At 33.6% G+C, this 26,629-nt stretch overlaps 1 protein-coding gene across 1 annotated transcript; it reads left to right on the top strand.

Annotated features, from left to right (window-relative positions):
* Positions 1-10,356: 10,356 nt before the first annotated feature.
* LOC128160120 (uncharacterized) lies at positions 10,357-17,730 on the top strand. Its single transcript, XM_052823390.1, has 4 exons — positions 10,357-10,500; positions 14,095-14,176; positions 15,882-16,057; positions 16,374-17,730. The coding sequence occupies exons 1-4, from the start codon at positions 10,461-10,463 to the stop codon at positions 16,514-16,516; spliced, it is 441 nt and encodes a 146-aa protein (XP_052679350.1). The 5' UTR covers positions 10,357-10,460; the 3' UTR covers positions 16,517-17,730.
* The last annotated feature ends 8,899 nt before the right edge of the window (positions 17,731-26,629 follow it).

Below are 26,629 nucleotides of genomic sequence, written 5' to 3'. Positions count from 1 at the left end.
GTTAAACAGAGGGGGTTCTTGCGTTTTTATATAAAAAAAATAAACCCGCATGAGACATATATAGCTCAAGTCACTAAACTACAAACAGGAACAGATCTTGAAAAACTGAATTGGTACTGGTATTGACAACAAATATCGCTCCAGATTTTTTGGTTATGAATTGTACACTGTACAACGTTCAATGATTATTTAATATTGATAAATTGACTTTATTGTGTTCTACAGGTACTCATCACTTTCGAAATTTTTAAGATCGCTTTATATACAAACACTTTTCATCAAAGCAGCTTGATCCGTTGGTAGAGTATATTTTTGTACGCTGTAAAGCTTTATAACGTATCCGTAAGAAATGCAGTATGTTTTTAATCACTAAAAAAGAATTGCCGAACTGTTGAAAGGGGTTTGGTCAATGAAAAATAAGCTTACTTCAGATCAATTCTATGTAAGAATCAAAGATTTATAAAAGGGTCTGGCCACGCGTAGTCACCAATTTTCCTTATATTTCATACATGGACACACCTAGGTGAAAAGCGCAAATAACCACTAAAAGTTGGTTGCGGGGGGTAACCGTTGCCATGGTAATCGAGGCTAAAGATCGAAAAATATCAAAACTTACCTACTTTGAAGCCATATTAGAAGTTTTTGCCCACTAATGTAAACTATTAAAGACATAAAACAACCTTTATCCTATTTTCAATTCTTTAATTATATCAGAAAATTAATGGAGAAACCAATACTTTTTAAATATTACCATAGAAACCGTTATGAATTTTCGAAATCAGTTTTTTGCGGTTTTTAATAAGCCTAAATGGGAAACTTTTAAATTTTTACATCCATATCAATGTCCATGCAATATACATTTTATTATGAAAATTGGCATCCGTTGCTACGGCAACAATGCCAAAAACCCCCCAAAAAACTGAGAAATTGAAGATGATTTTGATATGCTTTGATTACTGATTTTAGAAATATTTTGCAATTGTTTCAGTTGGAACTTGTAAAAATGTATTTAAATTTTCATTATGTAACACCAAAAGCTTTGTTATGCAGCAGAGAAGTGTTGTTGCTATGGAAAATAAAGTTGCGTAAAAAATCACACAGAACCTCAGTTATTTTTTTTAAATTTCAGATTTTTTTCAGGTGTCATTAAAGTTAAGGAAAGACTTTATTTTTTTCACTAATTGCTTTTATATATTTAATCATTGTCAGTGAATAATAATCATTCAAAGATGCCTAAAAATATTATATTTTTCCATATTTTTAAGCTTATTACCATAGCAACGGTCCTCAATTTTCATATTTAAATTTCTTAATGTGCAATCCTATTAGTGTTTACCAAACAATCCAAGATTTGCACTTTTTATTCAAATTAAATGAAGAAAACAGATTTTAAAATTTCTGGTTATTAACCTTGGAAACGCTCTAAAAATATGCGTTTCTCCATGAATTTGTTTCTTTCAATGACAACTATTATTAATAATATATTCTACCCTGGAAACCCCAAGTTGTGCCCATTACTCACAATATGTTCTCAAATAAGCATTAAAATGCCATTTTTACCTCTTTACGCTCGGTTACTATGGCAACGGGACCACATAGCAACAAATAAATGGTATTAAGCTTTTTTACTCACGAAAGTCTATTAATTGTCAAGTATGAAGAAAATCTGTGACTATGCGTGGCCACTGAATTTTGATACTTACTTAGAACTGATTTTAAAGGACATATCGCATGTTTCTAAAGTATACGACATTTTATATTTTTTGGCTTCCTTGTGTATCTGATAATTAATCCTAACAGTTTGTTAACGGTATAAAAGCGGTAATTAGCCATCATATCAATTAAAATTATAGCCCCGATCGTTTAAAAACTCGTTAATTAGATAGCGTGTCACGTGGTACAGTGACGTCACATGCGACCTTCTTCGAACAGCTGATTGTAAACAAATTGTAGGATTAGCATTATCTTCTTTAAATTTTGACATTCAATCACCATGTAAGTTGTTTTTTTACATGCTGACTAAATTAAAAGAATCTTATTATTCAGTCTTACATGTTTGAGCCACTAGTACGGATAAAAAACGATGATATTGCCGAAAAAGCGACGATGAAGTCGGCAATGACGATCAAATTGATCGACATGTAAATATTGTAAACACAACTTAGTAAGGATTGTAGTTCAAATAAATCTGTTAAAGGTGTTTATTTATTAAAATCTACAACAGTCTTGGTTTTTGGCGTTCCTAACGACTCAGAATGTTCATTATTGTAAAACTGTGGTGCACACGAAGTTTGTCCGTCGGCAGTAACCGATCACAACTTTCTAAGGTTGTTTACTCTATATTACACTGGATTATAAAAGCAGGCAAGAACGTTTTCCTTAATTATTGTTTATGTCTGTAAGACCCCATCTTCGTATTTTTTTTATCCATTTACGTATAAATGTATATCAACAAACTTTGTCTATTTCTCGCGTAAACAATCAATATCGACAACTCGATCCATGACTTCTCTCACAAAAAATAAAACTCACAGAAATCTCACCTACCGTACTAAAATTATGATTTCTGCAGAGGTGAGCTACATGTATGAATGAAGAAATCATGTATACAAAACCGATGCATACATGAACGTATAGTTTAACAATAAGAAAAAGAAAACAGCTAATGAAGCGAGGCGGTATCCAAAATGGCGTCCCCTCTCGTTATTTTTCTCCGATGAACTTGCGTTTTGTACACAGGTCCGTGTGCATAAACTTCTATTTTTTCTTTTTGAGAAATGAATACGAGTTATTTATGAAACCATATATGTACCATATAATTGATAATATATGAATTGAATGTTTATTTATAAATCCTCTCGTCGACAGATAGACCCCTATTTGTCACAAGATGACCGCATACTTTCGTAAGGGAAACTTAAAAAAACAACAGTCCATATCCCCATTTTCGGTGGCTAAATCACCCGCAGGAGGCACAGAAGACCATCATGTTCCGTTATCGGCAATTTAATAGGTGATAATAAGTTTAATTGTCGTTTAAATCTAATCCAATTACAAAGATGGCTAACAGCACCTTCTCGCTCGAGGTCGCATATGACGTCACACATCATGGCGGGTAGATCGAGAGAGAAAATATGCATATCGCGACATTTGAATTTCATCGCTTTCAAACTCACAAATAAGGCAGAATATTTTATGAAAACGTTAATAAACTTCATTTTAAATGAGTATAGAATGATTTTATTTAAAAAATTCCGAAAATTAAAAAACATGTGATATGTCCTTTAAGTGCATAACAAAAAACCCCAATGTTACAGTTTTAACATTTTAAAACGGATTGACCAACAAATAATGTTACACAATGCATCACACTTCTCACGAGTATAGATTAAAATGAAATCAATTTTTTACAATCATTGTTTTATTCATCTTCGCTAGCCAATGATTTTTGGTCCACTTTGCTCCTTAAGGGCATTGGCAACGTTCCTGGTTTATCCACACATTTCTTAAAGGATTCCTTTATAGGTTGATATGTATATAAAAAGACATTTACCAACACATAAAACCACTCTTTCCATCTTATCGTGAGAAATAATTTAAATTTTATATATTTCTCATTTCACATTGATTTCAATGAAATAGAGGGAAAAATTAGCAAAAAATTTTGTTTAAAGGAACAATTTTCTGATAAGTGAGATATCTGATTTGTTTTTCATTATACAACATTGTTGTTAATAGATTTTCTATTATATCCAGCTGAAAATTTTATAAATAGATATATATATGAAAAGTATGCACCAGAAAATGCAATTTTACTCTTTTAGAGTTACTCCCCTTGATTTTTTTCCTGTTACACACACATACTAAAAAAATAAAAAAAGATAAAAAAATTTTTAAACAATATCTTTAATCACAAACATCTTTAATGTAAGAGCAAAGGTTTCCAGTGATTTTTTTATTGCTTGTTACTCTTGGTTTCCCTTCACAAGTGTTCTCGGAGAGCAATCGCAACACACCATGCTGAGAGTCTCTTTTATAAGCCACTAACAGGTGGGAAAAAGAGAGTCCTGACTTCGCTATGCGTGTCATTATCATTTTAGAAATAACTTTATTGTTCACTAAGCACACTAGGGAGGAAGAGTTTTTTTTGCACCATTTCATGATAATGAAGTAGACTAATGTACGAATCAAATGAAAAGCTGTGTTGAAGTAAAATGTGTTCTGAAAAATTCTGTGAAGTAAGAAGTTGTAGTAGAGCTTTTGCATCAGATGCTGCATCATGTGCATTATAGTCAGTTAGAATGAGAGATTTGACCAAGTCAGTTTGCTTGTATGAGCAAAGTCCAGGCATTTCTTTTTCAAAGAGTGAAAGTGTGTCAACAAATCCTTGAATGACTTTCCCTGCATCACCATTCATGTCATTTGTGATCAAAGCACGACAAAAAGCATTAGCGTCAAATCTAGCATTATGAGCCACTAACACTACAGGTTTATGAATTGAAGAAAGCCACTGTAAAAAGTTGGTAAGTCCTTCAGATGTGGATGTCGATGGAACAGGTTCGCCTTCCTTGTACATTTGGCTCCCAGCAACGGTAAGACCAGTCAGAGCAATCGCACTGGTTGAAATCCTTTAGAAGGCAGGAGATACTGGCTGTAGCTTTTGTCATGTATATAGGCTGCTCCAATCTGAGTAATTTCAGAATCATTACCTGTAATCACAAAATAAAATTGTGTTTCATGAAAAAGTATGAATATATAATAAAGATATTGAATAATGTTGGGAGCAACATTGTTTTTATTTGCTCCTGAGGGATGAAATATTGCCCAACAAGAAGCGGAGGGCAATGTATTTGTCCCAAGGGGGCTTAAATTATCAATGTTGCCTTAAAACACAGTCAACATTTGTTTCATTTATATGAAGAAAGAAACCAAATATCAAGAAAAGATAATTATAATTGAGAAATACATTTTCTGATTTAGATTATCATTTTATAAAAAAACTTATTTCTAACATACCAAGTCCTGTAGTTTCAAGATCAAATGACACATAAGCATATTCAACTCCAGGTATCAGTCCTTTGCATGTTTGTTCAGTTTGCGGTGGAGGTATTTCACAAATATCATCAGAGCATATGTTGTTATTCATATCAACTGCTGTCTCATATGCTTTTCCCTCTCTTACTTCACAAGTTTTCTGGTGATTACTTTGCTGCTCCTTTTTTCCCTTCTTCTCTTTTTGAACTGTATTGTGCTTTCTCTTTCTCTTGCTTTCTCCCTTTTTCTGTCATATTCCTCTGAAATCTTTTGGTTATTTCCTCAGGAGATAACATCACAGATTGACACACCTGGAATGAATATATTTTTCCATGATAAATACATTACAAATCAATGACTCTTTCAATAAAATGTATATAAAAGGTCTAGTTATTTTGATTTTACTGTGTGTGTGAGTGTGTGTGTATATACTTGTATATGTACTTACATCAGTCACATATCCATAGCCAATGTTCTTTTGCGCAATGGCTGCTGCAACTCGATAGTCATTGCTTTCTGATCCAGAGAAGAAATTGGTTTTAGGAGCCTTGCTGGAAATGGCATTGTTGAGACTCTCATTAGCCTGAGAACTCCCTAGATGGGTTAACTTATCAGCATCACTGGAATATTTATGCAGCAGATCCATAAGGGTAATCTTCAAGTTTTCATCGCAAAGGTACCTGCTGTAAGGAAGATGTTTTGGCTTGTACTTCAATGGATTCTGCAAATATCCACATTATGAACCACAATATGAATGATCTCCAAAGACATGTTTTCCCAGTGCTAATAATTTTTCTTCATTGTTTCTGTATCCTCCTTATTTTGTGATACACAGTATCGAAAACACTTTGATATGTGTGAAATTGTTTTTGGTGTGAGTTCCCTGAAGTTTTTGGCTTTTCTGTTGTCATAAAGTTTATTTGAAAGTCTTTCTGAAGGTGATTTCTGTCGCACTGCTTTTTCAGGTCCGCTTTCACTTCTGAACGAGCTTTAGATATCGTTGTAGAGTCATTGTCCATGATGATCGTTCCAACACACACGTCATTGCTCTCTAGATTTTTCAACATAGATATACACATGTCTGATTCCATCGCCTTGGAGCTACCTTCCCAGTTCTTTGTACAATCATGTTCTTTTACATCACATCCTCTCTTCAATGCTCTGTCACACTTTCTACAGTATTTATTCCTTGTTGAAAATGCAATGCATTTACCAGTCTTATGTCCAATGAAAGCAGCATGGCCTGGAAAAAAGAAATGCAGTATATATATATATATATATATATATATATATATATATATATATATATATATATATATATATATATATATATATATATATATATAAATCTATTTAGGTGATTCCCCATTATACACCTTTTACTGCTAGTAGTAATTGTATATGTTTACACTTTACATTAGTAAAATTTATACATCCTGATAAGTAGATTCGTATATTTTACCTATTATATCATAAGAGCAATATTATTATTTACCAGATAAGCTACTGTAGGATTTGCCAGATCCACGCTTTTGCCAGCCACCATCAAACGATGCAGATACTGAAGATTCTCTAAAATACAAAATGTATATTAAATATATGATCTTGTCTGGACAGTGGACAATTCATACCATGCTGCCAATGAATCACATATACATCTTATTTTGTGCAACATTTACCTCAGTCATGTATCAAAAGCACTTTTCAATATATAGATGATTATTTGAGAATATTTTATTTTCTAATTACTTTGTGAGATCTTTTTCTCTCTGACAGCAGCATCAGCACAGCTTGAACGTGCTATATCTTCAAGGGCTTCACCTATTTCTCTTTCTCTTTTCTTGAGTGTTGTTTTGGAACATGGTGGAATGCTCAGTGTCGACAATAAGTTGGACAACTTTTTTTCCCCTATACCACTGTGTAACATACCTGAAAGTTAAACAAAATGATTGTTTGAAAATAAATTAATAAGAAAGATGCAGGAGTTGTTATGAAATAGGAGGTTTTTTTTTTTACAGGACTAAACATACTGGTATAAATCACCAAAAAAGCACTTCTTTAACATCATTATGTATTGAATGTTATAAATCATTTTTTACCTAATGCTAACTTTGTGTTGACATCCCAAGTTCTTTGTCCCTGAGGTTCGTTAGGCCCACCATGTCTCTTTCCAGTTGGAACAACTGTCTTTCCATCACAAAGGGCACACCTGATGGTTAATAAACTGCCTAATCCATAACGTATCTCGTGTACCATGTTTGTTATATTCAAAGGGACAGAAGAGTGGCAAACAGAACAGCCTTCAGAGAGTTTGTCTACAATAAAACCCAACTCCACTATTCGCCTTCCCTGTCGCCAGCTTATCTCTGTTGTATCGTTAACATTGTCAATCTGTCCATCTAAACTATCACCAGATGCGTAACTGTTCTCCTCGCTATCGTCAACTACCGGTAAACACTCAGCGATGTCAGAGTCATTATCACCATGATCACACAGCTGAGATGAATATGAGTGATCATTAATAATCTTTCTTACGTTGTTTGCTTTAAATACGTCGATTCTCTTCTTTTTGGAAGCAGAAATGAACCTGCCAGTCGATGTAGAACGATGTCGCTTCATCTCTCGAATTTTCTGTTTACCTCGGAAACGCTGCTTTTATTACTCTAATAAGCTAAAGAGTTCGTGTTACGGGCGATAACTCACAATTACAAGAAAACTCAAGAACGGTAACTGAAATTTGATGTATAAAAGAAAAAAAGCAGGTACGGATTTTTTATTTCCGGAACACTTCGTTGCCAATGCCCGTAACCCTTGGCGGATTTCATTACGAAAACTCGGTGACAAGCTCCGTTTTATGATTGGCTGCAGCTGCGAGTAGCTGATCCAATCGCGTTGCTAATATAAACTAAATATAAATATAAACTTTAAAAGAAAACACATGTGCGAGATTTGGTATAACATTCGGTGTAATAACAAGGTAAGACAGAAGTTCTCGAGTACAGTGCCTCCCCAACGATGGTCTAATCAGATCGCTTTAAAAACCTATATATTTTACTGGGATTGATCATAGTTCTACAAACTTGTCAAGGCTCGCGTGATATCATGGGAAGTAAACATGGCGATTGTAGAAGGTGCCTATCCCGTTAGTATATACGTTACTGCTTATGGTTATTGCTTTTAAAGGTTCTGTGAGCTCTGTTTTATTTAATTTCTTTGGTCCGCAATATTCACGACAACGATACCTGATTTTATGTAGCATGAAAGTTTTCATATTAATCGGCGACTTTTTCACTCCCGGTACAGGTACAGGGGCCAAGCTCGTTTTACATTAATTTCAATGTAACCATAAATAAAGAAAGGGGTCGAGCTCTGACCCAGACAAAAAATTACCAGCTCGCTTCAAAAGCCTAATAAATCAATTAATTTTTAAAACACTCGCAATATGCATGTATTTTTTAAAAAAGTAATGTCTGAGATACACTCATGCCGAATTTCAAGTTGATGGATCTTAAAATAGCGGAGATATACGTCATTATTCTCTCGAAGTCGCCAGTTTATTTTTACTCGGACATTTACCACTCCAGGGCTCACGATGGGATTTTGCCTATGACAACAACAGTGTTGCAACAAGTCGAGAAACATTTGCACTAATCTTTTAAAATCTCATATCAAACGTATGCTTCTTACATCCTTAAATGCTATGTAAATTAGATATTGTATATTCCAAAGAAACAATAATGCTTGGAATGTCGTGACTTCATTATATATATACTTATATATAACCAAATATTGCAAATTTTGCTGTTGGTTTAAGATTTATAAAGGTTTTAATATTTTTGACAGAGGTGAAACTTGATAAGAAAAAACCCCGTTATAAACCTTTTAACCTTTGGCCTTGAAATTTAATGTGCATAAATTCTGAACATACATGATGGCTATGTCCAAAAGTAATGTATTTATCATAAAAGAAACACAAGTTACACAAGATATATATTTTAAATGAAGGTTACAATGCAAAACGATCAACTAAAGATAATTCAAAAATAAGTTTTCAACATATCAAGGTATGTTGTACCTCGATATTTTTAGACCTTGAGTTTATGAAGAGCATGATCTATGATTTAGTTTCTACGATGAAAGATTAAAACTAATTTTTACAAAGAATTGTGCCACTTATTCGTAAATTTTCTTAATAGTAATTAAAGTTAAAGCACGATTATATTCTAAAAACACAACTGTTGCTTAATATTTAGGTATACTTTCTTTTTAACATATTTTTTTTTCATTTTTAATTTTTAGCACTAAATGAAGTTTCTAAAGTGCCATATAATCTTCTAATTTTTTATTCTATCGTTATATCATAAATTTGTCTATTTAGAAACACAGGTAATGGGGCATTCAGGTTTTTGAATTCTAGAGCGATACAGACATGACGACGGGCTGAGACTAACAAATCAGCCCTGGGGGACGAGACAGTCCTTGTTGCCGGATGCTGTCTCACTTAGTTCAATACAGGAATATCAGGGCTGATACACTTCCAGTTATATCATATATAAATGGAATAATTAGTGACCAAACGAAATTTAGGTTATGACATAGGACGTGCTATTCTGCCGAACGACGCCAGACTTCTAAAAATCAAACCTTCCATCATTCGTTAAACATCGTTATAATCCATTGCATTCACCTTTGGATGATATACTTGTACTAATGCTGAGAACATTCCCTATATAGAATAATCAGCTATTACCCTATGTTATGTTCTGGTCGACTTAAACAATAATTTAGATACGTACTTTTGTATGTTTAATGTATAATTAAATATATACAGAAATAAAGATTTGTGAAATAACTTCGGACGCAAAACAGCTATAATAGTCTTATAACAATAACTAGTGAGCAGGTTACTTGATAAACGTTGATAGGGAGTTATCATTGTTTACAAGATGTGTTTTCTTTGAATGGGTAGTGCCATGTTGCGTTAAAGAGGTAGATATTGACTCTATTATATTAGAGTTAAAAGTTAAAAATCTTTAGAAAGCATTGATTAAAAAAAAGACAACGTAATATTGTAAGTGGATCAAGAGCATCAATGACAACTACGACAAACAAAAAGGAGCAGAAGTAAACAGTAAACAGAAATGGCACATTCATTTCAAAATACCGTTGCAAAGATTTAAATCTCTTGATATCGTGTCTTGAGGTAAATGTTCCTTCTTTCCTGTAAGTGTCTGTAAAACACACTGCAATATTCCTGTTCAAATGGGTTTAAATATATTCTCTTTTAGAGACTCAATTGAAACTACACATAAAAAATACCTTTGAATTTTTTAAAATCCAAATGAGTCTTAAATACGCAGTGATTTTTTTAAGAAAGGTGTGCGTGTGCTGATCTATACAAGCGAATACAATATCCAATCGCAAAAATGGAGAAACTTATTCTGGAATTGATTTTTACAATACTTTGTAAGTCATTTTTTTTATCTTCTTATCACTTATTTAGGTTGCTATATTTTGTATATAAATATTATAATCACAAAAATACAATATACATAACTTAAAGAAGTAGCCTATATAAATTTCATTATTAACTTTATTAGCAAAAAAAAAATGTAAGAAATTTAAAATACTTTTAGAATTGTTTTTAAAATGGATAATTAAATCGCCAAAACTTGAAAATATCCTAACGATCATGAATATTATATTAAGAATTCTTTGTAAATGTGCATGTGTTTATCATTTATCAAAGTGGATTTCGAAACCCGAATCTCAGATTTAAAGTCTACCGTGTTTAAAATTCAAGTTCTTGGTAGGAGCCATGTGCGGTGTATGTTTAAAAATAGGCTATTATGGTTTCTATGGCGGTTTTGTAATTGATTATTGATTTTGGTCTTCAGACGAGATCTATTTTATGTCTTATTATAAAAAGGTTTCAGATATACAGTGCACTGATTTACGAAAGGTATAGAGACAAATGTTTTCGATCAAATCGAAATTTGAAATGTTAGTTGTGTTTGGAGAATGAATTAATGAGAAAGAATCTTTGGTCTAACCAAACATATGCATGATTTCTCACAATTAGAAATGGACATTGCGATCTATTAACATATTATATACATCTTTGTTGTTTTAAAGAAAATTAGTAATGGATCTTTGTGAAATTGGCAACGTTTTATCCCAATTGTTAACATTGATCACAACAAATCAAAGGAATCTTTTAACAAATAAAGGACTCTTACAGAGAACCTTGTAACTTGCAAGAAATGCTATTCAAATCCACTGTTTATTCAATATACAAAAAACAAATGTTTCTCCCAATTAAACACAACTACTACAGAAATAGATATTGTCCTCCACTTTACTCAGGGTGGGGGATATTTAATTGAGGTTGACCGCCCGTGTGACTGTCTGTCCGTCTATCATTCTGTTTGTGTAACATTTCCTCAATCACACAGAAACAAATTATTTCAATAGAAGGTGGGATGTATTTCATCATGAGAATCACTTTGCAACCACTATTGAAAAACAACTACAATTGAAATAAATTATTTCAATAGTGGTTGGTGATGACTGTCTTATAACAAGAAGACTTCCTTCGTAATCACGATGTACTTTGATTCACATGTATATCGCCAGGTTTCCATACCACCTGTCATCCGGAACCGAAAATGTTACACACAGACGAAATTATAGACGGACAAACAGTCGTACGGACGGAAAGACCCAAATCTATATCCCCAACATTCATGGGACGAAATTTATTTCAATAATGATGGTGTTTTAATAATGGTTACAATTTATTTGATGTTTACAATAAAGTTCATTACCAACTATTAAGTTCTTTCCCAACTACTATTGATAAAAAAATTATTTCAATAGTGATTGTATTTCAAATTGTGGTTTCAAATTGATTTTTATAAGGACATACAACCCAACCACTATTGAGAGAATGAAATAATTTATTTCAATAGTGGTTTTAATGAAACCCATCCCCAACCACCAATTGATGTACTAATTACATTAAAAAACTATGTTAAATTAACGTTTTTTACTAATTGCCAAACAATGAAAACAACTTTGAGGCCAACATGAATAGTAAAGTGAGAACAACCTGTAATTAGAACAATTGAGACGTCACCATATCAACAGCTCTGATGTTTTTCTGAATGGTCATTTTGTACTTGTTAATTGTTGTTTTTTTAATTTTCAGACTATTTTTAAAGACTATAAATTCAACCACAAAACGTTTTTTAGTTTTTAGGTTTTGTCAGGAGTAATTGATTTCAGCAATATTGCTTTTTTGCTCTTGCTAAGAAGACTTATCGACTACAAAATGTTGAAAATTTAATATCATTTTTTTTCAAAATTCTTAAACTTTCCTATTTATCAGTGAACATATACAGGATTTGTGAAGTGTATACTTTGAATATGCAGTGTGATTAAGTCTTAAACGGGTACAGATTGACTTTTTTTACTTTAAAGGGGAGAATTTGTATTTTTAGAAGGCGTAAAAACTCGCAAAAATAATATACATTGTAAACTGTAATAACTTCAACAACAGCAATTACAACTACAAACAAAAAGAAAAAAATCCAAAAGTTACCAAACTAAAAAAGAAGATCGCTATCTTTTTAAAATACCGTTGAAAAGTTGAAAAGACTTAAACTACTTGATATAAGTTTTTGAAAATACCGTTTAACCACTTGACAAATTTCTTAAGGTAAATATTCATATGTTTGTGTATGTGCCTTTAAAACCACATTACTCTTGTTCAAATTCAATTTTGAATTTAAATATAATCTTTAGAAACTCAATTAAAACTGCATATAATGGAAATATAAAGAAATGTCAAAATCCAATTGAATTAAAAGCCGCGGTGATTTTTAATTAGAAAGATGTCAAGTATTATACCGACGATTTTATCTTCTTACAGCAAATATGAGAAAATTATTTTGGAACTCTTTTTTACAAGGGTTAGTTAATTTACATATTGTAATAATGATTACGGTTGTTACATAATGTTTTGATTTTTTAAAATCACTACAAGTTCACAAGAAAATAGTTCTTATATATTTAAATACCTGTTACCAATAATCCTCGCTTTGCAAGGCGGGCTTCGTCCGCCTCTCGCTGCGCTCGGTATAAATGTTTAAATCCGCTGATATATTTATAGTAAACCTTAACAGTGCTGCGAGCACTTCTTTGAAAGGTGTTACATGTAATATTGCAGCAGACAGTAAGGTAAAGACTCAAAATGTATGTCATATCTGACAAATATACAAAGGCAAAAAAAAAAAAAAAAACAACAAAAAAACCCCAAAAAACAAGAACAAACTTGGAAATAAAACTGAAAAGCCTAAATAAACAAGCCAGATGATATTTAAGAATTAGAATTTTTTGAAATAAATGCAAAAATATAGGCTTATTCGTTAACTAATCTTCATTCACATTTCGTTTAAAAATGAAATAGAAGAAAACTATTCTTGACAGAGTATCTGAAACAAATTTGATCATTGATCATGTTTTAATGACAGCTAGAATTGTTGTTCACCATTGATATAGTTTATATTTGGTCGTGTCTTATAGGCTTTACAGCTGGTGGTTGTTTACTTTTCAACTTTGATCAAATGATTTCACTATAATACAATGCAATTACTTAAATGCATGTGCAATGTGACATTGTAATGGAACACATGTAAGAGAGACACTTTTTGCCTCTGTGGGGTTTGAACCCAGGTCCTCTGGCATGCCAGTCCAGTCCAGCACTCTACCGATCGAGCTAAAGGGTTAACCCTCTAGCCAGAGCTAGCAGGAATGCCATATACTTGACTCTACCACACATACAGTAAAGCACGCTTATAACGGAATAGGGAGGGACGGGCGATTTTGCTTCGTATTAAGCATAATTCGTTATATCCGTCAACATGTAATAAGTCACGGGAAATTAAATTCACTTTGCTGTAAGCTTCAGTTCATTATAGGCGTGTTTGCTATAATTGTGTTTTACTGTATGTTTTTCGAATCTTTTATCTAAGTAAATAACTGAGCAACGTTTTGTAGGTCTTCCTCTGGCGTCGGCGGCTTATTGCTACTACTATTATTACAGTGGTTACTACTGCTACTACTATTCCAGCTACGACAGGTAAGCAAGTACCAGCTCAGTGTATTCACTCATACCAAATAATGTAGTAAAGGAGGAACATTTACTGTGGAATCATTTATATTCGTAGGGGCCAATGTTCGTGGGTACTGAAAATGTTCCTGGTTTGTTGGGATGTTATTTCGTTGCTAGCAAGTTGGGGATAATTTTCTAATAGATATTAAACTAATCCTTGTATACACGTTCGTGCAAATGTAAACTCATAGGCAATGGGTACCTACGAAAGTCACGAATATTGATCCCCCCACAAAAAAAATGATTCCACAGTATACAGAAAAAATATAAATAAAAAAATCGTCTGAGGTTTACATACATTGTCGTACAGGAAAGAAATAAAAGTAAAACTGGACTTATAACAGAATATTTACATCTACCATGTATAATTTCCTCTTTTTCTTACGGGAATATATAGTCAATTCATAGCTCTATAGAAACAGCCAAACTGAAATGTACACGCCCCATTTATCGATTGGTCGAAATCTACAGCGGCTAAAATTGACAGGACTGAAATTGACATGCCCTGTTTATCGATTGGTCTGAGTCTACAGAGAAAGTAAACTCACGGACTGCACGAAATAATCATGATGATGCCAGACTCAAAGTTTCACAAGAGACCATTTGGCTGTTCCTTTTAGCTAACGTACTATGTACATTAACAGTAATCTAGTGAATTTTACTAACTTATCATAATCAATTTATTAACTGGTTAAAGAAAGATGTTCATATAAACAATAAAATGCTTTCTTTGATGATTCATGCGGGTTATGAAGGTAGCGATCATTGCAGGAAAAATTAACATTACCCGCTAACGCGGGTTATATTTTTTTCTGCAATGTCGCTACCTTCATATCCCGAATGAATCGCCAAAGAAATCATTTTATTGTTTAAATAATCATATTTACGTTAGATTTCGGTATAAAGGATCAGATCAGGAAAACGATAAAGGGGAATAGACAACATCGAAATTATTTGAAATAAATACACAATTTTCTCAAATATTTGATATTATGATCTGACATGAGTTTACTTTCAGGTAAAAATGCATTTCGTCACCAATAAGTCGTCTGTTACACATACAATAGGCATACTACTTGTCTCTCATTTAGAGGGATACTATTAATTACACGGAAGACCATTGTTTGATGTACAAAATTGTGCTATTTTTTCTTAGATTTACATGTAAACATCAAAAACTTTCCAAAGCAAAAATCGGATTTTTAATCTGTATACTCATGACCTAGAAATTTTTTTTATATCATTGGGCCACATTTGGACAATTGGTCTTTTAATTTCCTAATTGCTAGTAGGAATTAATCATTTTATGTTGACAAAATTTTGTTTGTATCAATATTTTATCTTTGTTGCTCTGATAATAAGAAAAAAGAACCTCAACACATAACTGGTTGAATTATAATCTTATTATTGAAAACTGAAATTAGTTTACATAGAATTTACATGCATTCAATTTTTCAGAACTAAAACTTGTCTTTACTATTATTGATTGGATCTAATTGCCTATTAACCTATTTATAATATTTTATCCTTGCATATCATCAATTTAAAAACTTAGTAATCATAATCCAACAAATTATTCCAGATAACTCATCGATAAATAACACTGTCTAAAACACAACGACATTTAATGCATGGCTAAAGATAATCCTTTGCTGATACTCTTCGGTTTCAGTGTGGGTACATACGTTGGTGCGGTCGTTGGGGGAATAGTGTTCCTTATCGTAGTAGCTGTAGTCGTCGTGTGTATCTGTGCCGCTAAAAACGCCCAGAGGAACCGCGTGGTCACGATGCATGGGGGCGGAGCCACAGTGACTAATGTCAATAATGTCAACACAATTCAGCATCCTCGTAAGTTATCAAGTACATGTATTTCTTTTAAAAAAAAATAGTCATTATATATTCAGTTGATTATGTATTTGATGTGCTTCTATCATCACACATATTTATTCCTTTTTATCATTATCAAATCATTTTCAACATTACAGAAGGCTTTTCTTTTTATCTAAAACGCAAGATACAAGAAATTGTAAATATTATCATCATACATTGTCCTTCGGATTAGATGCCAAGGCAAAAGTAAATAAAAAAAATTAACAGAAGCTGTGTCTTATTATGTAATTTTATGCTACATTAATTAAACCTGTTTTTTTACCGTTCTTTACAGCCCCACCAGCAGGTTATGGCTATGGAGCACCCCCTCCCCCTGGATATGGTCCTGGATTCGGGCAAGGATACAGCCAACCCTCTCAGTCCATGTTTAACGATCCCGCCTATCCCCCTAACCAGTACCCTCCCCCAAAATATTAAATTACTTATCGGCACATACAACATTTAAATTCATGTTATGTGTCGCAAGATGAAAACTTGTGGTGGATATTATGAAAGTATTGAAATGAACAATTTCTGTAAACAGCCCTAGAAAACCTTGTAGCAACATCTATCATCGGTCATCTTGCGTAGATTTTTTTTATTTTCTTTATACCAAATTAAAGTAGTTAGGTAAAAGAGCACAGTGAATGGAACTTCCCGTGATCTGAATTTTTATTTACGATTTGTACAATTTTAACTACTAGTAGATGTTTAAACCAATTGAAGAGGGTTATTCGTCCGAGTTAAAAATCATAAACATATCGTCGTCAATATAACAAAGGCCTTTCAAACTCAAACATTATTGCAGTAAACTTTACTATCGAGGAAGCCTTTGCATTTTCTTTCAACTAAAGAAGACTAAAGTTTTACAAACGAGAGAGAGAGAGAGAGAGAGAGAGAGAGAGAGAGAGAGAGAGACACACACACACACATACAGAGAGAGAGAGAAACAGAGAGAAAGAGACAGACGGACAGACAAACAGATAGCTATTAAAGAAGGACAATTAGAGTATCAATACAAAAACATATCTACGTCAGTAAGATATTACACAAATTTTGCATACACTCCGAATCTCCAATTGGTTATTTACTTCCCAACATTATATTCCAAAGAAATGTAGGTAACATTTTATTTAAAATGAAAATATATTTTGGGGAGCCAAGATTTTTCATCTAATGCTTTTAAAAACATGTTTGTGCTGAGAACTTAATTCATTGACACATCCTGTTACCTAATAGTTGTTTATTACTTTATTAACACCATTTTTAATATACCTGAACAGGTCCTTTTTGTGTTGTTTTGTTAATTGTTTATGTGTACTTTGTTTGGTTTTTTATCACTTTTGTTCAAGATAGCTGGATGGTCAACAAGTTTGCCGTAGGATTCGCCATAGAGTCTGACATATGGCATTTAAAAAGCCGTCTTTTTGTGAAGAAATATATCAGATATGTTGACTGTAAAGTTTCAATGTTATCCTATATCTTTAAATATATCTCTTCCTCCAAAGGATGTTGATATAGTCTACGATAGTCTCCACCATCCAGCTCTCTTCGAACATGACATTGGAATTGCATACACTGCAATTTTTAATAAGAAATTACTTTGATTTATATATTCTTTTTTGTGATTTAATACAACGTTTTACACCATGTATTTTGTGTTTATCATTTTTAAAACTTCGGCTGGAAAAATAGACAAATTCAAAGTCCTATCAGAAATGTCAAGAAAAGGTTAAACATTTAAATAACTTAATTATAACACGCAAACGCGATGATAGGTTGTGTTAATGAAAAATTCGCAAGGATCTCCACGCTAACAGTTTTATAAAATAGGATATAGAATTTTTATTAACCCCTGACTGCTTACTTTGTGTTTGAGGTAGCAGGTCATAGCTATAAAAAAACTGAAAACTGAACTTTATTTATTTTACAACGATTGATAAGCAAGTTCTACAACTTATATTATAATCTCTCGTTGGCACGGATGTTAGCGCGAGGGGGTCATTGGTGTGGGAAGAAGCCGGAGTACCCGGAGAGAACCCACGTGTCCAAGCGGGCGACCACCATACCCTATCACATACCACCACTGTCGATCAAGGGGATCGAACTCGTGTCGCAGCGGTGACAAGCGAGTGCATTGTCCACTACGCTACTTGGTCATAGCTATAGTCATCACTTTAGTTTTATGTTTCAGTCTCCAATGAGATTCGTTTAATATTTAGTCCCATTTTTCGTATGTTCGAATGATATGATAATTATATAAATCAATCCTAATTATTATACATGTGTATTTTTGAAATTCTTTTTAAAAACTCTCTATACATCTACCTCGGTAGAACTTCATATTCCTCCAACATCATTTTGTATTCAATAACACAACACTGTGCAAGTCAATTATGCCAGTGCCACGGTGGAAGTTTTGCAATCGCTTAAGATGCAGTTTCCTATATAGTCATACATTTCAAATGAAAAACTATTGCTCATGCAGAGAAGAACAAGTTCTGGCTTTTTTTAATTGTGCCTCAGCTGACAGCAATGTTTTAACTTAAGTAGCTGCTGACCATTTTTAATCAAATGATGAAGTTTTTGTCAGTTTAATTCTAGAGCACATAATACAAAGTAACTTCAAATATATGTAAATAACATGTAACCTCACTGATGCCATTCGTGGAAAAACAGGATCGTGCATACACACAGACAGCAAAAAATTTAATCTTTACCAGATTAGGTGCATTTAGTTTCACTTTGCATATCCATTATGACATTATATTATTTTGAGTGAAATTTGTAATTTGTATCTTTTTCGGCATTAAAAGCATTTGTTAATTAAAGCTTGTCCTCTTATGAATTTTATCAGTTTTTTAGTTTGATTGTATTTTTCAGTTTTTTTTATTGTGTTAAAATTCATTTAAGTATTCCATGCTATATTCTCACTATCACGATTCGCAGTGCGATTAAAATCGCGGTCTTCATCGTAGAGTTATTGTAGTAATTACATCACACCTAACCAAATCTTGAGGACTGTCGTTGTAATTTTGTTGATCTGTCGAAATATTTTCTATAATCAACGCGATTATTTTTAAATCGTAGATATTCTTTATGATCGTATCAGTTCTTTCTGTATTGTTTTTAAGCGAAGCCTTTACCCCCCCCCCCCCCCTCTAGTTGTGTTGATCTAAATCAGTATTGGTGTAGGCAAACTCCACGCTTCGAGCTCAAATGGTGATCATCTTCCATTATGTTTTTGAAAATTAATCGCCATCATGATCATAGCTAATCACAACCGAACACGTAAGTTCGTAACACATACGAATATATATATATATAATATATACATACCAAGGACTTATTCGTTTATATATATATATATATATATATATATATATATATATATATATATATATATATATATATATATATATATATATATATATGCATGCGTATATTAATTTTTATATAATATATACATACCAAGGACTTATTCGTTTATATATATATATATATATATATATATATATATATATATATATATATATATATATATATATATATATATATATATATATATATATATATATATATATATATATGCATGCGTAGTATCTTAATAAACCAAATCGCGAAAATGTCGTGAAGTTTGGATGGATCAGATTGTAATCCTATCGCATATTTCATCAGGATAATCTTATCTAAACGTATTTTGTCGTATCTTACCGGACAATTAGATCGTGACAAATCGCGTTATGTTAAATATATCTAATGACCATACCGTATTAAGGGTCAACAGATCGGTTACGGACATATTTCTAGATCTACTATCACTTTAGATTTGTCAATGGTAATGTTTGTAATGGAGTGCACGAAAGTGGAAATCTAGCATTCCAAATAATCCACGATATTATTAAATTATTGAGTTGTATTATGAAACACTTTTAATTTTAGAAAATACAGTTTCATCTCAAATTAATCTGAAAAAAATATCAAGCCCAGTTAAGTTGATTCGACATTCTAATACCCATTTTATGTATTTACTAAATATTTCTATCAAAACACAATTCCATATTGGCACCGGCTATCAGGTGAAGGTTTTTGGAAGAACCTAAAACTGTCTGTTTCATACTTTGCAAGAAACTGTGCACGTAACGAGCCGTGTCATTCAACAAACAGACCCTACCATTCTAAACCGCGCCATTCAGGGTTGTAAAAGTGCGCTAAAAATGATAATAAAGGCTGTATATACCGACCTAAGAAACAATTCGAATTCTACAGAACGTGGGACTGTATATAGCAACAAGAAGCAAATGTCACAGCTATTTAAAAAAATACATTGATATATTTTGACGCATCAAGTTCTTACACTGATTACATTAACGTTAACATATGTTTATTTAAAGTTGATTATCTTTTGCATTTTAATTTGAAAACTAATAATCTAGTAAAAAAAAGCTATTTCGGCTATTTAATATCGACTATCTCTGCATCATCGGTATATCATTGCATTGTTCCACCCCTTGCAAAAATGATGGACTTTAATCCACCTGTAGAACGAAAGTTATCATTTAAAGAATGAGATGCCCAGTGTTGTAAAATAGTTCGGATATCGTGTTTCATTCTAAATATGTTAAGTTGATGTTTGAAATATTTAGAGATCTCAAATTTGGCGGAAATGTGTACATTGTGAGTTAAACAGAGGGGGTACTTGCGTTTTTATATAAAAAAAATAAACCCGCATGAGACACATATAGCTCAAGTCACTAAACTACAAACAGGAACAGATCTTGAAAAACGGAATTGGTACTGGTATTAACAACAAATATCGTTCCAGATTTTTTGGTTATGAATTGTACACTGTACACCGTTCAATGATTATTTAATATTGACTTTATTGTGTTCTACAGGTACTCATCACTTTCGACATTTTTAAGATCGCTTTATATACAAACACTTTTCATCAAAGCAGCTTGATCCGTTGGTAGAGTATATTTTTGTACGCTGTAAAGCTTTATAACGTATCCGTAAGAAATGCAGTATGATTTTAATCACTAAAAAAGAATTGCCAAACTGTTGAAAGGGATTTGGTCAATGAAAAATAAGCTTACTTCAGATCAATTCTATGTAAGAATCAAAGATTTATAAAAGGGGCTGGCCACGCATAGTCACCAATTTTCCTTATATTTCATACATGGACACACCTAGGTGAAAAGCGCAAATAACCACTAAAAGTTGGTTGCTGTGGGTAACCGTTGCCATGGTAATCGAGGCTAAAGATGGAAAAATATCAAAACTTACCTACTTTGAAGCCATATTAGAAGTTTTTGCCCACTAATGTAAACTATTAAAGACATAAAACAACCTTTATCCTATTTTCAATTCTTTAATTATATCAGGAAATTAATGGAGAAACCAATACTTTTAAAATATTACCATAGAAACCGTTATGAATTTTCGAAATCAGTTTTTTGCGGTTTTTAATAAGCCTAAATAGGAAACTTTTAAATTTTTACATCCATATCAATGTCCATGCAATATATATTTTATTATGAAAATTGGCATCCGTTGCTACGGCAACAATGCCAAAAAAAGAAGAAAAACTGAGAAATTGAAGATGAATTTTGATACTTACTAAAACTGATCTTAAGTGCATAACAAAAAACCCCAATGTTACAGTTTTAACATTTTAACACGGATTGACCAACAAATAATGTTACACAATGCATCACACTTCTCACGAGTATAGTTTAAAATGAAATCAATTTTTTACAATCATTGTTTTATTCATCTTTGCTAGCCAAGGATTTTCGGTCCACTTTGCTCCTTAACCCTTGGTGGATTTCATTACGAAAACTCGGTGACAAGCTCCGTTTTATGATTGGCTGCAGCTGCGAGTAGCTGATCCAATCGCATTGCTTATATAAACTTAATATAAATATAAACTTTAAAAGAAAACACATGTGCGAAATTTGGTAAAACATTCGGTGTAATAACAAGTTAAGACAGAAGTTCTCGAGTACAGTGCCTCCCCAACGATGGTCTAATCAGATCGCTTTAAAATCCTATATATTTTACTGGGATTGACCATAGTTCTACAAACTTGTCAAGGCTCGCGTGATATCATGGGAAGTAAACATGGCGATTGTAGAAGGTGCCTATCCCGTTAGTATATACGTTCCTGCTTATGGTTATTGCTTTTAAAGGTTCAGTGAGCTCTGTTTTATTTAATTTCTTTGGTCCGCAATATTCACGACAACGATACCTGATTTTATGTAGCATGAAAGTTTTCATATAAATCGGCGACTTTTTCACTCCCGGTACAGGCACAGGGGCCAAGCCCGTTTTACATTAATTTCAATGTAACCATAAATAAAGAAAGGGGTCGAGCTCTGACCCAGACAAAAAATTACCAGCTCGCTTCAAAAGCCTAATAAATCAATTAATTTTTAGAACACACGCAATATGCATGTATTTTTTTAAAAAAGTAATGTCTGAGATACACTCATGCCGAATTTCAAGTTGATGGGTCTTAAAATAGCGGAGATATACGTCATTATTCTCTCGAAGTCGCCAGTTTTTTTTTACTCGGACATTTACCACTCCAGGGCTCACGATGGGATTTTGCCTATGACAATAACAGTGTTGCAACAAGTCGAGAAACATTTGCACTAATCTTTTAAAATCTCATATCAAACGTATGCTTCTTACATCCTTAAATGCTATGTAAATTAGATATTTTATAATCCAAAGAAACAATAATGCTTGGAATGTCGTGACTTCATTATATATATACTTATATATAACCAAATATTGAAAATTGTGCTGTTGGTTTAAAATTTATAAAGGTTTTAATATTTTTGACAGAGGTGAAACTTGATAAGAAAAAAACCCCTAATAAACCTTTTAACCTTTGGCCTTGAAATTTAATGTGCATAAATTCTGAACATAAATGATGGCTATGTCCAAAAGTAATGTATTTATCATAAAAGAAACACAAGTTACACAAGATATATATTTTAAATGAAGGTTACAATGCAAAACGATCAACTAAAGATAATTCAAAAATAAGTTTTCAACATATCAAGGTATGTTGTACCTCGATATTTTTAGACTTTGAGTTTATGAAGAGCATGATCTATGATTTAGTTTCTACGATGAAAGATTAAAACTAAGTTTTACAAAGAATTGTGCCATTTATTCGTAAATTTTCTTGATAGTAATTAAAGTTAAAGCACGATTATATTCTAAAAACACAACTGTTGCTTAATATTTAAGTGCTTTCTGTGTTCTCTGAAGCAGGTCTATAGCTTGTTCAACTGTAGGTAGTGATTTGAGTCCATCGTCGACATAGAAGTTTTTACACACAAAGTCGCTGACATCAGAACCAGGACAACTGTGAGTCTAAGGCCATATGTAGCTATTGCCGGAGAGGCTGTGTTACCGAATACATGTACACACATGCGATATTCAACAAGAGGTTTGTGAAAATCGTTTCCTTCATGCCAGAAAAATCTAAGGTAATTGCGATGTTCCTCGTTGACTTTAAAACAATAAAACATCTGCTCTATGTCAGCGACAATGGCTACTGGTTCCTGTCTAAAGCAAGGTAACACACCTAGGAGGCTGTTTGTTAGGTCTGGACCTGAACATAATACATCGTTCAAGGAGATGCCATTATGCTTCACAGCAGAATCGAATACGACACGTACTTGATCTTTTTTCCTTGGGTGGTAGACACCGAAGATCGGCAAAAACCAGCATTCTTCTCCTTTTATACGGGGTGGCACTTTTTCAGCATGGCCTCTTTGGAACATCTTTTCCATAAATGCTAAAAACTGCTCTTTCTTCAATGGATTCTTTTCCAAGCTTCTGTCTAAACTCTTAGCTCTTTTCAATGCTGAATCAGAGTTGTTCTGCAGCGTTTGACGATTTGGCTTAAATGGCAGTGGTGCGTCCAAAAGCCATCCTTGTCCTTTTTGAACTCGGAACTCAGAGTCTCTAAGAATGCTCTGTCATTTAAATTTGCAGACAAGCCAGGTTTTTCATCATCTTCCGTTCTCTTGAACAAGTTGTCCATGTGTGGTTCGTAAATGGAGTTTTTCTCAGACAGTAGAATGTCTTGTTTTTCACATAATCGAAATTGATTTTGGCAAGGGTTTAGCACAGTACCACGTCCATTATCAAGAATGTTTGTTTTTGTGACGTTGATCTCTTCTGGCAAGTGAGAACTACCTAAACAGGTTTCACCTATGATGGCCCATCCTAATGGGAGTTTCTGTGCGTAGGGGGTATTAACTGGTCCAATACGTTGGTCCAGAACATGGTGAGCTTGAATGACATTTCTTCCAATCAATAGCATAATTTGCGCGCTATCATCCAGGGGTGGAATGTACTGGGCAATGTCAAGTAGATGAGCATAGTTCTGAGCTACCTCCTGTGTTGGAATTTCCTCGCGATTGTTAGGAAGATGGCTGCATTCAGTGACAGCAGGAAGTTGAAGTCTGACATTCTGATCCATCGATTCCACTACTACGCCATAGGCTCTCCTCCCAGCAGCTCGTTCCTTTCCTGCACATGAGGTAAGTATATATTCCACATCCTGTCCTTCAATTCCGAGTGAATCGAAGAGTTGTGACCTGGCTAAAGTACGGTTACTTTGATCATCTAGCATGATGTATGCACGCACACGATTGTCAGGACGGTCTTCCAGATGTACATCGGCTAACAGTATTTTAGCACAAGATTTTCCTGGAAATCTACCACATATCTGAGTGCACTTTGAAGTAATGTCAATTGGAGCCTCCCCGCTGTGAGTTGATGCAGCTGTATGAAGTACTGATGGCGTATCGATATGTAAGGCTGTAGGATGACTGCTACTGTTGCATTCTTTGCATGACACTATCTCCTTACAGTCTTTCTTGATATGAGTGGTTGAGGCACAACATCGAAAACATATTCTCTTTTCTCTTAAGAATTTCATTCTTTCCTGAATACTCTTTGATCTAAAGGTTCTGCACTTATTAAGAGGATGGTCAGTATTGTGTATTGGACACTTTCCAGGTACAGAAATATCTTCATTTCTACTTGCTGTGCTCTGAACTTCATGATGAGTGTTAGTTTTCTTCACAACAACAGAGTTTTTCTGAACATAGTTCGACATTTGTATCCTTCCTGATGAATGTTGTTTCATAGAGAAAACTTGGGTTATTCCTGATGCGACTTTGTTCTCGTAGAAATTTAGCGAAGTGGGTGAAAGGTGGATATGCTGTATGATGTTCGTTCATGTATCTAATCGCTGAGGATGTCCATTTTTCCTGGAGATTGTGTGGCAATTTATTTACGATGGGGTTCACACCAGTTGAGGAGTCATAATGACCGAGCAGCGATTTAATTCGTTCATCACTCTTAATGGACTCAATTTCTGAAACTAGGTCTGACAGTTTATAGAGTTTCTTTGAATCCTTTGCAGTTAGCTTTGGGAATGTCTCCAGTCTTCTCTTTAATGACGACTCTATCATTTCTGCACAACCGAATCGTTCCTCTAGTATCTCCCATGCTCTCTGTAGACCTCGTAATGGGTCAGCAATGTTTGCCGACTTTATGCTTAAAACATGTCTCTTCGACTCTGGTCCACTCCATTTTAACAGATAGTCAAGCTCTTCAATAGGGGAAACATCTAGTTCACTCATCACTGTCTTGAATGATACTTTCCAAGTCATGTAGCTTTCCGGTCGATCATCAAAGGCTGAGAGTCGAGAAAGCAGTTAGTCCTTCTTCAGGAGATATCGTGTGAAATCACATGTGACCGAGTTGTTTGGTGTGAAGGAGGAAGCTTCTGGGTTTAACTTTCTGATAGGTTCCACTAGAGGAGGTACACAACATCTGTCATTTTCATTCTTTACATTCGAATCACATGTATCCTGAATATGGGGTGTGTTGGTAGAACACATTCTTGCACAATTATCTTCCTCGACAGAGGCTTTTGTTCTATTAAAAGGATCTGCAGGTTCTGTATCTGGAAGCAAACTCCTTGAGAGTTGAGATTCTTGATCGAGAGCATTTGCCACCGTTTCAATTGCTGCTGTTTCTCATTGCTGTGCGAGTAGCTCTAAATTAACTGAAAGTTCAGCTTTTTCGCGTTTCACTTTGGCTTCGTCGAGGGCCATCTGTTGATCCAATACCGCTTGTTTCCTTTTCAAGTCAGATTCCATCTCAGTAAATCTGAGTCGTGCTTTGGCCGCTTCTAGCTTGGCTTTGGCTTGAGCGATAAGCGAGCTCATATCGCTTCTTGAGGATGAATGTTTGGAATTCCGTTAGGAAGTTGACGCACTGTCGTTTTCCTTACCTCCCATAGCTGATTGTCTGAGTACTAGATCTTTTACTGTTCTGACGCGTAAGGACACCCTGGTCCGGTCTTGCACAGAATGTTTAACCTCTTAAAAGTACGTTAACAACAACTCCCAGGAAGATTGTCAATGTGTATTTGGATTTGGTAAAAGACTGAAATATAAACAAAGGATACAATGAAACACTTTGAATTTCATACAAAATAAAATTTAC

The sequence above is a fragment of the Crassostrea angulata genome, chromosome 8 (genome assembly GCF_025612915.1).
Source record: "Crassostrea angulata isolate pt1a10 chromosome 8, ASM2561291v2, whole genome shotgun sequence".
In the NCBI taxonomy this organism is placed as follows: domain Eukaryota; kingdom Metazoa; phylum Mollusca; class Bivalvia; order Ostreida; family Ostreidae; genus Magallana; species Magallana angulata.
The sequence above is the reverse complement of the archived record's forward strand: the minus strand, read 5'-3'. Positions and strand labels throughout refer to the sequence as shown.

Bases quoted from the DNA above. Each gene is read 5' to 3' on its own strand.
- LOC128160120 (XM_052823390.1), top strand. From the start codon at position 10,461: ATGGAGAAACTTATTCTGGAATTGATTTTTACAATACTTT. The intron at 10,501-14,094 runs GTAAGTCATTTT...AACGTTTTGTAG, and splicing joins ATTGATTTTTACAATACTTT to GTCTTCCTCTGGCGTCGGCG. The intron at 14,177-15,881 runs GTAAGCAAGTAC...CTTCGGTTTCAG, and splicing joins TACTATTCCAGCTACGACAG to TGTGGGTACATACGTTGGTG.